Below are 18,414 nucleotides of genomic sequence, written 5' to 3'. Positions count from 1 at the left end.
TCATGCAGAAAGGCAAGCAAGTAAAAATGAGAATGTAGAAGCACAGTGCAAACAGAGCAAGATAAACTGGAGCTGATTTCATGCAGTATCCAGATTTCTGGGGGCAAACTTCAATTCACCTGACTTATCAAGTCCTTGGCTTCACCATGTTCCTCCAGTTGATATTGGTATGAGGAAAAGAAGAATTAGGAGCGTGCCAGAGGCCAGCGTGGGGGCTGCTTTGTTCCCTGCCCCAAGAAGGCCCCTGGCAAATGCCCCTGGCAGGAGTGAGTGATGCTCTCCTGCTGCACATCCCGGCCCGCAGCCGGCACTGCCTACACAGCTCCTGCCCGGGCCCGGGGAGCTGTGCAGGAGCCCTCTGTGCGACAGAAGAGCCCTCTGTGCGACAGAAGAGCCCTCTGTGTGCGACAGAGGAGCCCTCTGTGTGACAGGGGTGTTTGGATGCAGCACTAACAGTGAGCCCCTGCCCATCCACCTCGAACGGGAGCAGGCCTGGGAGCAACACCAGGATGGTCCCCATGGGGCAAGAGCTCATCTGGGACTCTGCTCAGACCTGTCTTGCTTTTAGCAGGTGCTCTTTGGAGATGGTCGCACCTCTCCCTCCTGTGCCTTAACATAAACGATGTTGGCCTTAAATAAAGTATTTTCTAAAGAACACAGGGGAGGCACTGATTTAAAGGCTGTAACCCTCTGCTGGGGCACTGTGCACCAGGTTCTCAGACAGGGAGGGAGATGCACGAAGCTTTCCCTGGCCTCGCAAAGCCTCAGGTCTCCCAGTCAGCCCAGCAGTCACTTCACTTTTCACTTTCTTTCCTAACCATCATTTATTTCCTTCAGCGTGAGTTTACAGACGAGAGGGACCGGTCTCCCCCTCTCCCTCCACCTCCTTCCCAGCCATGTGACTGAGCACTCCCTGCATCAAGTGAAACTTTTCAGCCCGCAGGAAAGCTCGGTTTGCTCCGCACCCGCTCCCGGGAGAAGCCGCGCCTCTCACCGCCGCAGCCGCGCTGGCCATGGGGAGGAGTGCACGGCAGCTCATCTCGCTGACCCTCGCCTGTGGTGAGTAACAGCATCGTTTCTACCTGAAAAACGGGACATTATGTCAGTTTGGTTTCCTTGCAGTCAGGACAGCACCCAACAGGCTCAAAACTTTGGACAGTTTTGTTGCTAACACTAAGGGTGCTTTCAGTAAAGTCCCACTGGTAAGAAATAACCGTACCTGCTGTTAATTGCAGCTGGTATACACTTAGTGTATCAAACTGTGTAGTGGTATACACTTAGTTTGTGATGTTTTCCTCTGTATTTTCCCTTGAACTCTTGTGGTGGCATAAACTCTGTGTGAAGGAGTTTGTTCAAAGCCACGTTAGAAGCAGACTTTTTTGGCTTTGCGTTTCTTAATTAAAAATAATTCCTAGACCTGCAGAATTAACTGAAAATCCTGAGTGAGACAAGCAGGAAAGAAAAAAACTAAGAAGGTGTTGCTCGAGTCATTAATTTATCTGCACTGCAAGATGCAGAGCAGGATCAGGAAAATGGGAGTGAGGCAGAGGCTTGGAGAAGACAGGCTGGGGCTTCTCTCAATGACAAACCCCACCATTTGATCCTTAATGCTGCTCTGTGAAAATCTGGGGAGCCATACACATGAGGAACATTTCCCAGTGCTTTAAGGCAGTGCTCAACACCTGCAGCAGTGCCAAATTTGCCTGGTGAAGAGGACAAAATGTGATTTAATCCGTGGAACAGCCAGGGGTTTGAGCTTGCTGTTGAGAGTGTTTGCCATTGGCACATCACACAAAGAACAACCCTGTCCCTCTCCCAGTCCATGGGCAGGGAAAGTGCCCAGGGACTCAACTATGAGCAGTTCCTGCTGTATCTCTCTGCTTTCCCAAGCCTGCTTCAAAGCCAAAGTCTGCTGAAATAGCCCCAAAACATAGAGATGAAAGGGAGAGCAAGATCAGACTGAGAAGCAACACTAATAATTCAGTGGTCAGCAATCACGTTTGACCAGAAAGAACTTGTTTCCTCTGTTCTTTAGCTGATTTTGATCTTTCCTTTAATAATTTGTTGGAATGTTTTATTAATGTCATAAAGTCAAGTCTTTCTATGCAGACAGGGAATGAAACATAATTAGTACAGAACAAAACTGCTGGGCAGCTGAACAGATGAGTGTGGTTAGATGAAAAGGGGATGAGTTTCTGTCACATACCCCATCACAGGCTGAGGAATGGCACAGCCAGGCCATGGCACTGAGCACTCAGCTTCCCACCGTAACACCTGGGAGCTGAGCAGCGATCTTCCTTGTGACCAAAACTTGTCACCAAAGCAGTTGTGCTCACAGCTGCTTTCTGAGCTGTGCCAGGCTCCCAGAGAGGAGCGTGGCCATGCTAAGGAGCCATGGAAGCCTTCCCAGCCTCAGCTTGAGGGTAGGTCAGGGACCCCATGGGTCCATCTGCCTCTTCATACAGCAGGGCCACCAAACCACCTCCAGCAGCCACCCAAACACAGCCAGTGCCAATGGGTGCAGCTGGAGAATGATCCCTGCCCATCCCTGGGAGCTGATGTGGCCAAATGCCTTTTGGGATGACAGTCCAAGCCCATGGATTTAGCAGTGTGGCCATCATGCACTGGCAGAAGCCTCTAAATGCTTGAAGAAACAGTCTGGTAGTCACCCAGTGAGCAAGAGCCATGGGCCATTCCAAAGACATTTCTGCCTTTACCCCTCAGGTCATCCTGTCCAGCTGAATAATGAAAAATAATTGGGTTGAAATGACCTTTTGAGGAGTTTTATTCAAAAGCTGTGGGTGGCATTCTAATGTCACGTCAATATTTCTTTCTACATCTGTGTTACCTGGTCAGTAATCAAAACCAATCTGTGAACTGAAAACTAAGACGTACATACAATTTAGGACTCGTGAAAATTTAAATATGGATTGTTTCACAGTCTTAGAGGGGAAGAAAGAGTGAAAATTGCAACTTCTTCTTTCTTGTTTTATCGTGCTGATACACTTGGGTGCAGCTACCCATAACTGATGCATGGCAACTGCTCTGGCTTCCCCCTGACCCCACAGAAGATCAGTTGTCTGATTAACAGCTCTACATCAGCTGTGGTAAAGCATAGGGAAAAGAGAGAAAATTAACTAAAATATCATACGAATTATGCATTTTTAGGTTCATTTTGAGAAAAATCACAATATTTTTGCATTTTGATGGTAACACCTAAGGTGGCAGTCAGGTGTGTTCTGCACAGCTCAGAGTGAAACCCAGGCAATTTGAGGAGTATGAAGTATTTACATCTACATTTCTACTCTTCTCCAGCATAGCTGTTTTTAAGGGAAAATTGTGGTAAGGGTTAAGATCTGTGCCTCTGCTCTTGTTTCTTTGATTTTTATCTTGAATTTGATTAAAAAGCCAGTAAGCTTCATTATTCTTACTTAGTTTATATGTATCCGAAAATGGTTAGATTTTGTGAATTCAGCTATTATTGAAGACCTCTGTTCATGATGAGTGACAATAAATAAATGAATAAATGGAAGACCTTGTGAGATTTCAGCCATTTGCACTCTAAATGTGCCTCTGGCATTAATCTATCCTAAAATCCTAATCTCAGCAGCCTGCCTGCCATCAACTTTGACATTGATTCATGAGAAATTTCTTTGAAAGAACCAGTGTACAGTGAACTCAGACATGCTGAGGCGTTCTCTGTGAAGCTGTACTGCTGGGAATATGAGCTATCTTGGACTTTTGGGTCCCTTCTGTCTCCAAACTGGAAAATTTATCTCTGTCCTCCCACTAATTTAGGCAGTAAAGCATTTAACTACACCTATACTTTTATGTACATCAAAGAATTCACATACCTCAGTGATTTATTTCTTTAACTCGACCTTGTCTTTCCAGAGTCTTGTTGCACACACACAAAGACTTAAACAGAAGAGTTGTGACATTCAAATATTCTACAATGTACTTTCCCACTTTTTGTTCACTTCTGTATTTATATTTAGGAGCCAGATTTTTTTTTTTTTCACTTCTGCAAGGGACACATTTCTGTAAATGTTATTAGGTGGAAGGTCCAAAATGCTCCTGGATGCTGCACCCTGATTTTTTTTTCTCATTTCTGAAAAAATGAGAAAAAGGGATGGTCTTTCTTTGGGTTCTTCCAGGAGGAAGAACTCCAGGGTTCAAGCTGACATGGCTACAACAAAATAAATACCTGGAATTTCCCTGTTCCCAGATTGGTTTCCCAGACCTGTGAATCACTGTAAGACCATTGCACTGCCTCACTTCCTTCACACACACAGACACATCCCCTTTCCCTACACTTTGTTAGTAAGAAACCAACAACCCCTTTGGCTGCTACACCCACTTCATCTTCCTTAGACCTTGACAATTTGCTTCCAGCAAATCCTGCTGAACTACCTCCTGCAGGGAATTCTTGTGCTGCTTGGGGACTGTGCAAGGTCTGGTTCTCAGTGTGTGGAGAGCTGGGAGCCAGTGTGCTCCCCTGGAATGGGAATACTCAGAGGTGTGAAGCTTGTGGGAGTGGTGCCTAGCTGTGGATAGTTCTACAGGGTGTCTGCCTTCACTCTCCTATCATGACTGGAGCCAAATGAAGAGTGAAAGTGTATCACCCACTTGATAACAAAGCCAGTGCAGGTATGTTGTAGTTATCAACATAGAAGTGAAATGTAAAGATTTCTAGACTACTGACTTTAGTTTCCTTGCAGCATTTTCCTCCTGCTTTGCTGAAGTGGCCCTGGGGGTCAAACTGTCTCCAGAAACCACATCCTTCCACCAAATCGCTACTTCTGCTCAGCCACTTTCCTTTTATCATTCTTCACCCCATCAAAGCACCACAGTTCATTTTACTGGCACAGGCCCTCTTCAAACACTGCCCGTGAGCCACAGAACAACTGAGCAGACAACGGAGAAGCTCCAGACAACATCAGCTGCAGGCCAGCACACGGCAGCCCGGGCAGGAGCAGGCACCGTACCCACAGCCCCTGCAGACAGCCCCGGCACGGCCGGCCAGGCCACGACCCCGGCGATGCCCTCGCTTACAGCTGCAGTAAAGAACACAACCAGTCCCCCTGTGTCCTCCACCAGGCATGGCAAGGGACCACATGTGACCACAGGAACTGCAGCAGTGGCCACCAACACCTCCCTGGAGCACAAGACAGCGAGTACCCAGGGCGCAGGTGCCACCACCGCCTCTGCAGCCACCGGCACAAAGAGGGCCGGGCCCAGCACTCAGTCACAGAACCAAACAACAGCCACTGGTGGCCCAACAGCCACGGCCATGACCAACACAACAGCCACCCATGCAGGGACACAAACAGCCCCCACGTCCCCTGCCAGCACAGTGAGACCCCCTCCCACCCCGCAGCCCCCTGCCATCCCCACAGGCACCTACACCGTTTCCGATGGGAACGTGACCTGCGTCAAAGCCGTCATGGGTCTGCAGCTGATGGCCCAAAATACACAACAGGTGAGGTGGAAGCTGAGCTTTGTACTGACTTCATTCATTAGCTGGAGTTTATTCTTCCTCTTTCCAAGCCATTTTCAGAATTAGCTTCTGTGATCAAAATAAGTGGTTTGCTGCCAGTCTAAGGCCCCTCATGTGTCACAGCATCCCAGCTGCTGTACTTTGGCCTGTGTGGTGATGATACCAAGGGGACATAAAGGTGCTTTCTTACTTCAGTGATATTTGTGTGGGAGCAATGCTGGGGCAGGGGATCAGCCTGCAGGGTGCTTCCCAGAATGGGAAGTTAGTTAAAATCTGAACTGACTTCAGATAAGAGCTTGACATTGTGAGTTGCAACGAAAGCAAGAAATTGCCAGGTCAGAGACTTGGATTTAGAGGTGGGTTGTCCTGATGCTCATGTATGGACATTTTAGGATCATGGGAACTGCCAGGTCTTGAAGAGCTGCTCCTCTCCCCTAGAAGTGATCCACTGAGAATGATTCAGCAAAAGATGCCATACAACCTGAAATGGCAATTTTGTCCCTCAGGCTTAAGGTTTTGTTGCCTCTGTTAATACACCATATGGAGCTACAGCCTCAGGCTCTGGAGTTCTTATGCTTAAGCCATCCCTGTTACAAATACAAAGTGAGATGTTGATAATAATTCAAGGTACTCCCTCTTTATAAATTACCACTCGTACTCACCTGACCCTGCCTGAATCATATCAGTTCACTGAATGAACAGAAACCAAATATTTTCTGCCAGCTTAATGCACTGGAACAGCTCAGTGATGTGTCAGACAACCACCAGTACTGGTTTATAAGTGGGCAACAACCCTGGCAGGCAGCAGTTCGGCTGCCACCACCACTAGCCCGCTCATTCAGCCACGCAGAGCCTGTCTGGGGGTAAAAAAAAGGGCAAATCTCTGCATGTTTTAAAGTTATCAAATCTCTGCATGTTTGCTTTCATTCATCAGCAGCCCTGCAATGTCTCTTTTCTCTACAGGAGCAGATGGAATATGTGACCATCAACCCCAATGCCACAAAGATATCTGGAAGCTGTGGGATGGTGCAGGCTGAGCTGAACTTAACTTTTAGTGGAGGATTTGTAAACATCACCTTTGTAAAGGTAATTGTTGCATTTAGAGGGAAGGAGTTTTTAGGACTGGAAAGCAGAACTTAGGCTGCCTTTGATCCAGCGTGAGCTGTGGGAAAAGGCATTTTATCTATCTCAGGCCTTGTTTTCCATCTGTATATAAGGCATGGTTACTCCTGTTCTTCCCAAAGGGCTAGAACCACAGAACCATGGTTTAATTAACTCAGATTGGAAAATACCTCTGGAGGCTGCCTGGTGCAATGTCATGCTCCCAGTACAACTGACTTAAGTGTTAAATCAGCTCTGTTTGAACTTTCAGTTTGGAAGGGAAGGGGAAGCACAGTACTCTGCCATCCTCTGACAGAAAGTGCCAGAGAGCAGTGTTAAAGCTGCCCATCAAGCAACACAAAGTCTAGGAACAGCCAAGCAAAATCTGAGTCTCTTTTTTACATAGGTAAAAGTCTCAAGGGAGGGGAGGTCAGGTCTGCTGTTTGCATTGGAGTGGTGCAGAGGAAAGGGGTTTGGGACTGGAATCCCTGTGCAGGAACAAGGTGTGCTGGGAACTCTGACTCTCACTGTCAAGTTGCTCTCAGCCATTTGTGTCCCCTTAAAGCCAGCTGGGGTTGTCAAATTCAAAGGACAGCCTGTGCAGTTTTAAGTGCCCAGGAGCCATGACACATCCACAGCTGAAGGAGTCTAATTTCATCTAATTTCTGAGTGGAAAATTCCAAACATGTGAACTGCAACAACAAAATTGTAGATAAATGGCCTTAAAATGCACCACACCAGGGAGATGTATAAACACACACAGAAACTTGGGCAAGATGAGAGATCCTGCTTACACAGTGAGAAACTGAGCTTTGTTTTTGACATTATAGCTATTAATTCCATGTTCCCCGCTGAAACCACATGACATGTAGGTGTGGCTTTAACACAAGCTACCAAGAGTGCTGTAGCTTTTATAAGCACAGGAAAAAATCCCGGAGTGCAGCCATCCTCTTGCTAAATCAGGCATTTGCACATTTTGGGAGGCTGCACTATTTACCTGAAAGGTGTAAGGGCTGCATGATGATGCCAACAGAGGTAAAACAGAACTAACAGTGTATAAAGTCACTAATGTGCAGGGAGGAATGGGCAGGAACACGGCCTGGGTTGGATCCCATCAAACTCTGGCAGGTGTAATGACCATCAAGGCCGTGTCCTGGAGCCCCACAGCAGCTGAGAGCTGCATCTGGCCATCACTGTTGATCTGTGTCCTTCAATTAACCAAGCTAAATGTCAGTGTTGCAGCCTAGTTCCAAGCTCAAGTAAGAGACAATTAGGAAAAGTACACATGGTTAATCAGTCATTTTCATAGAAAGACCAAGAGGGAACAGCAAATTATACCCCACGTTTCATTAATTCTTGAACAGAGAAAATATTTCAATTAGTAGTCATCTTTATTTTAGCTTATCGCTAAAAGTTTTCTATGAGCTACAGAGGAAAAGTAAGGTAAAAAATGAAGGAGCTCTTTCAAAACAAAGGATCAGTTCAGACTCTTGAGTGTTTGTTTTAAATGTGTGCTTCCTGCAACAAGAGGAGCATTTTTGGTATTACAAGAATCCTTAGGGAAAGGCTGGGGATTCAAGTATCCCCGAAAGCCCCCAGGTTGCAGCAGTGCTAAGGAGAGTGATGTGAACCTTTAGGAGGTGCTTGACCTGCCTTGCCCTGAAAAAGGTGGTTTTTGGCATGGCATTAGACAATGCACCCTCCACTTAAAGATAAGCCTCAAGAGCATAGCAGGGCTCAGCTTGGACTGCTTTGAAATTCAAGTTAATAAGAAAACAGTTTGCTGCTGGCTTTCTGTGTTTGGTCTCCACAGCCTCTCTCAGCGCTTTGAAGCAGGAGTGCTCCAGCAGTGGCACTTGTGGCTGTCCCTGGGGGGAGAGGAGCTGGCTCGGGCCCCGGGGCTGGGGTGGCACAGGAGAGGGGATGGTTCAGTGCTCGCCACTCCAGTGGCCTCTGTGAAGGGCTTGAAAAAAGGAAGTTGTGTAACCAACCCACAAGATGTGAAGTAGGAGCAGGTGTTTTCCCCAGGCAAAGTTTTTAACCGTGGCCAAACAGAACAAAGCACTGCCACCCAAAAATGGTCATATTTATGTCTTTAAGTTGGAACAATGCTGAGAACCTCTTCTCTGATGTATTTCTTCCTTCAATTTTCCCACTCCATCCTACAAGTGCCCAGGAGACATTCATATCTATTAGCATTTATCCACCAGCTGCACTCATGAATCCCTGTGTGCTCACAGCAGGAATTAAACTGCATAGCAGAGCTGCTGCATGAGGCATCACATTTTACTCCAACAATGCTACCAGGGAGAAGCTCCCAGGGCTGGCTCTTGCCCTGTGACACTCCAGGGGTGAGCAGTGTCCAGGCTGCACCAGGGTTTCAGGGCACATGCAGGCAGGACACCTGGCTGGAAATTTTGTTCTGTGCTGTTGTGCCAGGTGCTTTCCATGTCAGCAATCTTCCTTCTATTGCTTATCACAAGTATCTCATGAGTGCCCAGCTTGAGCAGTTTGTGTAAAATGACACCTGCATGGTCCCATTTCATTGAACTGAACAGAACTGGTGATGCAGCTGAGATTCGGAAAAGAAAAATACATCCAAGAGAGTTGGTTCTTGGGTCTCAAAGGTGATGCTTTACAAAGTGATTCTTTGGGAAATTCTTTATGACCATTTTGCTGCAGTAAGCTGTGTTCTTTCCCCTGCAAGTATAAGCATGTATTATAAATAAAGATACATCTTCTTTTGCAGCAAGCTCCAAGTTACTCTGTCACTAAAATTGAGAGCAGTATACAGTTATCTTCTGAAGGTCAGTGATTTTACCCTGTCTTAATTTCATATCAAACTGTTCTGGGTGTGGGATAAGCTTTCAGATCTTTAAAACACTGGATTTTGCAAATATGTGTTTTATCAAGCTTTCAATGTGTCATTCACCTAAATCTTATGGTACAAAAATGGAAGAGAAAGGGCCTGGCTGCAGTTACATCACTATTATTAGATTTTCTTTTTGATCTCAAAAGCTTTCCCTGCTCCACCCTTTCAGAATAGAGATTACTTCAAACCTTGCCTGCTCCTGTGAGAATTCTAACCCCCCCTCTTGCAGACTCAATTTGTTAAAATGTGATTTGAAGAACCATCTGAAATTTAACCACTTTTTCAGACCTAAGCTCAGCTGAGTTGTCCATTGATAGCTAAAGCACTCATTTAAACATGTAAGAAGAATAAGTGATAATTTATGGAGAAAATGTCCATGCTTTAGTCACCTCTGGGACCATTTTACCTCAGGAAGATGTTGGTTCCAATGGAGTCAGTGTGGATTCTCATCTGTCTCTCTCTGGCCTCCAGGTATGCTTTTCTATGCAGCCCTAAATGAGAAGCTGTTCACAACAAAGCTGGGGAATTCCTTTAAGTGTGCCAGCAGACAAATCTTCCTCTTGGAGAAGAACTTCCAGATCCTCTTTGTTCATATGCAGCTGCAGGCATTTGACATTGTGGGTAACCAGTTTGGAAAAGGTGAGTGAAGGACACTTTTCCACCCTTCCCAGATCTACAGCACTCTGGTGGCCTCATGGATGTAATCTGCTAAATTGTACCCATACACACCCCACTGCTGTTTTCTCAACCTTTCCTGAGTCATTTCCAACACAGTGCTAGTACCTATGGAGGATGGAAAAATATCCTTCCCCCTCTACATTCAGTACCTTCTATTTCACCTGCTCATTAAAAATGTTCAGCTCTACAGCCACAATTTTCTTCTTCATCCATTTTCTCCTGGAACAAGCAGAGGTGTGTTCACCACCAGTGCACTGCCCAAACCCCAGTGTGCACAGTTCATTTCCAGGTCACTGTTCTCAATATAGCCAGATTTTAGCTATTCTAAAAGGCTCCTGATACTCACTCAGCTGCAACAGCAAAACTGCCAGCTAATAAGGGATATTTGTGAATGCAGGATGATATTTTCAGAGCAGTTGTGTCTAGACATGATGAAATGTGCTCCTGAAGAGGAGCACAACTGGCCCATTCCCAGCTTCAGAATTAAACATGATGCTCATCTATTCAGTTTGTCTTGGAGAAGTGCCACAAAGAGGCAATCAGGTATCTCAGTAAAAGACAAAGACCAGAGAGGGGCACTCAGTGGGACCTTGTAGTCTCTTTCAAGTTGTCCATTTTCTCATTTCTGAGACTTCCTCTCAGGGCATTTCCATAGAAGAACTCAGGTGCACAGAGGGGCTGACCAGCTCTCCAGCCCTTTAGATGCAGCAATAAAACATTCTCTCTTCTGCTATTTATCTTTCTGTATGCTTACAAAATATTGCCCCTGTATTCTTCTTTTTACTTTAGATCTGTCTTTTGACTCCATTTGGCTCTGTTTGACCAATTCTTCTTCTGTTAGGTCATCATTTTGGTTCCCTTTTCCATTCTAAAATGAATATAATGGGAAACAACATTTGGGGTTTTTTAAATACATGGTCCTTCTCCACACTGAGAATCCCATCTATGCTCTCATTCTGTGGAGAATTTTTTCATGGAATAACAATGAGCTGGAAGAACTCACGGGATCCCATCTAGTCCCTGCATTCCCATTTAAATGTGTACAATGGATGATATTACTTACGGGATTAGGTATGGTCTCACCTCTAGAAGAGACTAAGCTGAGAAAGATGCTTTCTGTTTCTCCCTCTCTCTCCAAGTCAGACTAATCTCTGCTAGTCAATACCATATACAAATTTAAATTAGTTTTGCTCTTAATCAGAGAGCTAAGAAAGCAGCTCCCACCTCTGAAATAATTCCCCTGTGGCTATAAAATAGTCATGAAACTGTTGTGTATTGGCTGCGTGTGCAGATTCTGAAAGAGAAAATCCCCAGTGAAGGAATGACTAAACACATTGCCAGCCTTCTCCCTTTGGGTGTCTCAAGACTAATAGTTTCACTTCTGTTGCTCCTGATTTGCTTATCTTTAAATGGGGAAGAAAAAGAAAACATTAATGGTCACTGGTTTCAAGTTCCTTACAATTTTGTACAGATTACAGCAGTGTTATATCAATACCTTGATCTGTTTGAGTCTGGAAATCTGTAAAAGAGCCTTCTGTACTTCATTGTATCAGAAACAATTTTTTAAGTTCATAGAGTTCATTCCTTCATTCCCAATGTTTAATCAAAGCAAAATGGCCAATTCAAACATCTCTGGCTTTTACAACACTTAGATGCAAATACTTTTCAGCTCATTTAACAGCAGGTTACATTAACCAGACAGAGCTTTTAAAAGGCAACCTCTAACAGAATGCTCATGCTGCTGGCTTTGTGGCATTGCATCACCATCTGGATTACAGCAGAAGAGGATCAGCTTTTGGGAAGAGCCATGTGGAGGCTCTGGAGCTGTGACATGATGTCATGGACTCCACATGTTCCCTGGGCTCATTGCCCACTGACAGTATAAAATTCCCATGGGGGAAAAGCCCAAGCCAAGCTACAACCTGTGCCAGCACAGTGATGGAATAAGAGTCGAGGTTTTTATCTCTGAGCACTGTCAAATCCTGCCTCAGAACAGTCCCAGGGAGTGAGGGGGCACAGGGTGTGGGATCTCCCTCGTATCCTGGCTGTAAACTGGATTTGCTGCTGAGCTAGGATCTACTGTGGGGTTTGGCTGTGGGGTTTGGCTGACCACGCTGCCCTGTAGAGAACAGCTTGCTCTGCAGGTGCCACTCGCAGCAGCATGACAAGGTCTGTCTTTCCCTGGAGCTTGAGGAAGATCATTCCTGTAGATCTGGTAGGAGATGTAGGCCTGATCCAATTCTGGGATAACACATTAGTGGTCATTCCCAGACACTGCCTTCACTCCCAGGACTACACTTATATTTTGAATTTGAGGCTGATCCTGCCATTGTTACTGGGTAAATTTTCCATTTCTGTCAGTGGCCCACATGGTGCAGTCTCTCCATAGGAAAGCTGCCAATTTACTTCAGTCTAAAAGTTCACTTTAAAATAATAAGTTTCTGTTTAATCAGAGGACGATTTGAATATTAATTTGGGTAGGAACTGGCTGAGGAAGCCAGAATTTGCCCTCTCTGTAGATAAGAGGTATGTTTGGAGTAATATCTTTGGATGGTCCTTCAAAGATATGATTTGTGTCTGATATCATCATATGTACAAAAAATTTGCAAAGGTACTGCTAAAGCAATTCCCTGGACTATGTCCAAGGCTTCTGCCTTCCTAATCTCTGAATGTTCTGAGTTAGCAACCATTATCCACAAATACTCTGAATTAAACAGAGAGAACAATTAGAATTTGATTTTCCTTAGAAAACACTGACGTAACAAGGATCCCTACTGCACTAGTGATGTGCTGGGCTATGGGCTTCTGTCTCTGCCTGATCTTCTTCACTGGGAAGAAGCAATCAAATGCCACATAGGAGCAGTTTTTGACCATGCAGGATGTCTTGCTCTTTATTTTCAGGCTGGCACTTAGTATTGTGATGCTCCCCATCTGCTTTTGGGAAAAAGCCCCTGCTGTGTGTGTGCTGAGTGGTGAAACAATTCCTGCAGATGTGAGGGCCACTCTGCAGGGAAGCACAGAACTATTGTAGAAGGGGCAAGGATGGTTTTCTTGAGATAAGATAACAGATAAAAAGTGTAGTAAGTACAGCTCAGGAAAAAGAAAGAAAAAACAAAAGAAAGCAAGGTTTTGAGAACTTCTGGATTGTATTTGCCAACTTTACTGGGATACAGATGTACAGGTTAGGAGTATGGTGTTCTGCTGTAACATTCTCCGATCTCCTTTTCCTTTCAGAAGAAGAATGTTTTCCTGATAGAAACGGCAAAGTAGCTCCCATTGCAGTGTGCCTGACTGTCCTGGGATTGTTTGTCATTGTGTTTGCCACCTTCCTGATCTCCAGGAGGAAGCCACATAGAGGATATGAACGCATCTGAGGTGGCCTTGTGCTTCCAAGTGTGTGCAGCAAGCAGAGAAGTCACAGGAGTTTTTGCTTCTGCCTGGCAATCTCCCTGCCCTGAAGCCACATTTTTAAGTGACACAACACCATGTGTTTTCAGCTAATGAATGTTTCTGGAAGGAGTTTTTTTTAAGGTGGGAAGGAGAGAACTCACACCTTCTGCTTTAGGCTATTCTTAGCATTTAATTTAGATGTAGTCCAAAATGAGGAGGCTAAATTCTCTCTGTTGTCAACAAAGGAGGTCATTCAGATCACCTAAACCAGATTCCTAAAAATAGCTTAAAGCAAGCAGTATCACTATCCCCCAGAAAATCCACCAGGTTTGTTAATGATGGTGTTTAGATTTATCAAAAGATGTAAGTCTGACCTTCAGGTGAATAAACCAAGAGGTCCACAGCTACAGATAATCCTGCTAAGTGAGAGCTCACTCAAAGCTTTTTTCAGAACATGGTGTGTGCCAAAATCTCAGGGGAATTGTCAGTGTGACTCCACTCACAAGCAAATTCTCACCAGTCCTAAACACAGTTACACTTGCCAAGTTCCTGGGGTTCTCCCACTAAGCCCTTTGCAAAGACAGAGTGGTCATTGTGACTCTTACCCTGGAGCTTAATATGTTCCTGGTCTTGTAAGAGCTGAGGAATCACCATGTGCTCTTCAGACATGGACCTGTCCCAGTGACCACACTGAGGCCAGGAATTGTCCTCTGCTGGAGCAACAGGGCAGTCTCTTAATCCAGGAAGATGCCACACTTGCTGGAAATGCCTGGGATTAAGTGACCACCACTGGGGCACCTGCATGAGGTCCATGAGAAATGGAAATCCACTGATGCTGTATGGTCAAGGTTTCAGTGGGATATAAAAGCTTGCAGAGGGCTTGGACAAACTCTGCCCTAAAGAGAGTGTTCTCCAGTGTGCTCACAGCTGAGCAGCTGGATTTTCACATGGAAATAATTTGGAGTTGCTGCAAAGCATACTGATACACTCTGTAGTCTATTTCCTGCTAAACCAATGATGAAGGCATGAGAATAGTAATTGCTTTTGAGATTTAAGTCCAGCTCGTGTTCTTTGTTGTAACAAGGAAAAGTTTCTTGTCACAAAAGATTTACATGTGCAGAAATGTGCACATACACACACATACATATGTGCCCATGCCATACAATCTGCTCACTGAAGCAAATGACATCAAGATGATAAGAAATTATGTAGAAAAGCATTTGCAAAAGAGAAAATTATATTCTATAAGAGCACACTTCCTCCAAGGAGTTAGGCTAATGGCTTAAATTTTACTAATAAAAGTTTGGCCTGGGAAAGGACTGTGGAATGGCACTCATTAAACAAAAGAAAGACTGAAGCCATAGGCAAAAATGCCTTGACAGTTTAATCTGTATCTAAACAAAAAGGAAATGCTGGGAGTTAATTTAATTTCTATGAATAATGGCCCAAATCCTGCACAGTTATTAATGGTGATGAAACCTCACTGGATTTTCACTGGATAAAATTGATGGTTATGTCATGTCAGATATTCCCTTAAGTATTTTAAAAATAGTTTTGATATTTTACTAGTATTTCACTATTGCAAGTTTACTTATTTAAATGAAGAAAGAAAATAAATTCTTCCATTCTATGAATTAATTAGAGATGTTGGTCTGTGTGAAGCAGGAAACATGGCCATACTGCTCTATAATCAGTATAATATGTAGCTGTCTGAATATTAACATTCTCTAGAAATGTTCCCTTTGAGTCTGAATGAACCAATAAATAAGAAAGACAAAGATAATTTTGAAGCACTTTTACGCTTGGTGAAACATCAGAACCAGCTGTGAGCACAGGAACAGCTGGATAAATTTATAAGGTAAAACAGCACAAGAAATAGGACACCAAACTTTCAACCCTTGAGTACAGATACCACGATTTAGACTGTATTCAGCTGAATACTCAAATTAAAATATAAGTATTTCAATTATTCTTTTCCAAAGGGCTCCAGCACTGTTCATAATGCTTAGTGAACTTTATCAAGCTCACTTTCCCTTCCTCCACCCCTCTTAGCAGACAAGCAGCCACTAGACTCAGACATTGGGCCTAATAATGTCCCTCTAATTCTCAGGGTTACTTAATACTATGAATCTGTTGTTTAGAAAGCAGATTTTTATACTCAATTAAAGCATTCACCTTTTTTTAAAAAAATGACATGTCTGGGAGAAAAGGTAAATAGATGAAGAGCTTCCATTTGAAAAGGAGCCTGTGCCTGCAGTAGGGATGTCACTGTCCCAGTCTGTTACATGTGGACATTTTAACAAAAGCTGCCTAAAAAGCTCGGCACATGGTCTGGCCCTAAGCTGTTCTGCCTGGGGATCAATAGACATCTCTCCCTTGTCAAAGCTGAGTCCCATTTCACATGTTCTTTGAATTGCTGGACTGTGTGATCTGTGTTACTTCTACTGGCATGGATATAGCATTTGCTTGGTCTGTTCTGAAAAATTGCTTTATGTTAATATTCAGTCTTTAAAAAAAGTCTGATATCAGCATGAGGACAGAAAATAGTTACTAATGACTGCTAATTCTGTGGTTAATATTGTGACACCTGGCATTTTCACTAGTGATGCACAAATAATGTTTTCCCTCATAGTTTTTTTTTTTTTTTCTTTCTACAGTGAATCAACATGTTGGTATTGAACAATGTTTGGATTCAGATTTACCTTATTTGTTCTTATGCTTTTTCTTGCTATTTTTTGTTTGCTGTTTTTATGAAGCTGCATTCTGCCATTTGTACATGAATTATACTCTGGGCTTGCTGTAACTGGCACTGGTGAAGTGCACATGGTGCAAACCAATGAAACGATTGGATGCTCACAGGAAATGCTGCCAACATGCAGCAAAATTAATCCAATGGAGTTAGTGCTTTACAGCAGTAGAGTATCCATTGGAGAAATCCTTACTGCATCAGGACATCCCAGCCCTGAAGTGCAACCTTTCTCCCAGCCTGCATCCTGTCACCTCCATCCCTGACCCCAAAACCCAAGCAGCCTGCAGCAGGGATGTGTCAGCATAGCAGGGAGTGTTGCCTTTCCAGATTTAATGCTGAATTAGAATCAGACAGCCCAGCTGCTCCCTCAGCTGCTGTGTGCAGCTCTAAAAGCTGATGCTCATGTTTATTTTCTGCCAGAATATAGGAATATATTTAGCTGGCACTTTTTTATCTAATGGACTGGCTTTGAGGTCTCCCTCCTACTGGAAAGACTCTATAGGGTTAACTCCTCTTGGTGATGCCAGACTTGCTTTTTAAAGCATCTTGTCTGAGGAAGTACCTTGAGCAAGAAGTCCCTAAAAGAACACCATACAAAAGGAGGATATTTGGCAAACTGCTTGCACACTAGGTAGGCCATAATGGCCATACCTGGGGCAGCAGGGCAGTTTTGTCTGCTGTGGGAGGAGACAAGGCTGCAGCTGGGTCCCAGAGTGACTCAGCAACCCCAGCTCACTTCTTCCCCCAGCTGCAGGCTCAGATCAACTCAGCCCTGAACCAGAAGGTGCTGATCAGGGTGATGTGATGAACCCACCAGGGAAGCAAAGCTTAACTTCTGTTCAAGCGTGTGCTGGTCAGGGGGCTGTGGGGCCATCACAGGGACTAGGAGGTGAGCACATGCCCACATCCTGCTGGCTCCCTGGTGCTCTGCTGCAGCTCCCATGTCAGACCATCCCCCGTGGTCTCTGCACACCCAAGACAGAATGAGGGTATCCCAGAAACACAATGATGTCACACTTAGACAAGTCACTGAGGGGTTTAAAAAGAAGGGTTTAATTTCTTTCAGTCCTTTCTGTTCTCTGACAGCAGAGAAGCACAAATGGACAAGCACAAATTAAGAAACAGCTGTTAATTCAGTTGAAAGAGGAAGGGAGATTAGATTGGCATCTTGAGTATCTGAGCATGGCTTGGCTGATCACTTCTAGCTTGCTATAATGTATGGCTGCTAAAAATAACTTGCTATGAGAAGTAAGATATACTCTTTATTTTTATATTATTGGTGTTTCCATACAATAAAGGCTGTATTTAATCATTAGAGTGTGCAATGATTTTATCTCTGAAATGGCTGAGTGTGTCTCACATGTTGTGCTCTTCACGAAGCAAAGGTTGTTAGATGGACTGCAGGAAAGCAGAAGACGTGGTAAGGATGGGGGAGAAAAAACAATCTCTCTGCTGCCAGCAGCTGATTGAGGAACTTGGCTGTTGGAGAAGTGCCAGTGAGGGCAGCACTGAGGCTGTACCTTCCCTCAGGAATAAAATACCAAAATTATGCTTCACTTCATTTCTGGTGTCAGGGTGTATCCCTAGATGATGGATAATTTAATGTCACAAGGTGAAAACTTTGCAAGCCCCTTGATTTGTCCTTCAGAAGAAAAGCAGGGCTGCCTGGAGAGCAGGGGCAGTTTGCTCTGCCCTTTGGCACTTGCTTGGCCTGGTACAATGTTAAATTTTGTGCCAGCTTGCACCTATTTAGTGGCAAGATTCCTTACTTCTTTACATTTTAAAAGCTGGGCTGGTAAATACTCGTGTATGTGAAGTAGGCCCTCAAAGGCTGCTGGTGTTTCAAAATTCTTTCTTGACAAGGTTTAGTGGCATATGGAGGAAAAGTCAAATATTTTACTTAAAGGCAAAAAGTCCCCATCTGTGAGTCACACCCTGGACTGTCCCAGAGGCACAAAGGTTTGGAATTCATTGAAGAAACACTTGCATCAGAATATTTAGAAGAAAAAAGGAGGTGTATTTTTTAAGCATCAATTTGAACAAAATAACAAGTGTGAAAAGAGAAAGATTTCTGTGGAGTTAACCCTTTGTGACTAAGGTGACAAGACTTGGACACTGCTTTTT

At 44.3% G+C, this 18,414-nt stretch overlaps 1 protein-coding gene across 1 annotated transcript; it reads left to right on the top strand.

Annotated features, from left to right (window-relative positions):
- The first annotated feature begins 885 nt into the window (after positions 1–885).
- On the top strand, positions 886–17,605 carry LAMP3 (lysosomal associated membrane protein 3). The gene is made up of 6 exons (XM_053951750.1): positions 886–1,059; positions 4,722–5,482; positions 6,464–6,586; positions 9,351–9,408; positions 9,945–10,112; positions 13,386–17,605. The coding sequence occupies exons 1-6, from the start codon at positions 1,014–1,016 to the stop codon at positions 13,523–13,525; spliced, it is 1,296 nt and encodes a 431-aa protein (XP_053807725.1). The 5' UTR covers positions 886–1,013; the 3' UTR covers positions 13,526–17,605.
- The last annotated feature ends 809 nt before the right edge of the window (positions 17,606–18,414 follow it).

Source organism: Vidua chalybeata, chromosome 10 (genome assembly GCF_026979565.1).
Source record: "Vidua chalybeata isolate OUT-0048 chromosome 10, bVidCha1 merged haplotype, whole genome shotgun sequence".
Taxonomy (NCBI): domain Eukaryota; kingdom Metazoa; phylum Chordata; class Aves; order Passeriformes; family Viduidae; genus Vidua; species Vidua chalybeata.
The sequence above is the reverse complement of the archived record's forward strand: the minus strand, read 5'-3'. Positions and strand labels throughout refer to the sequence as shown.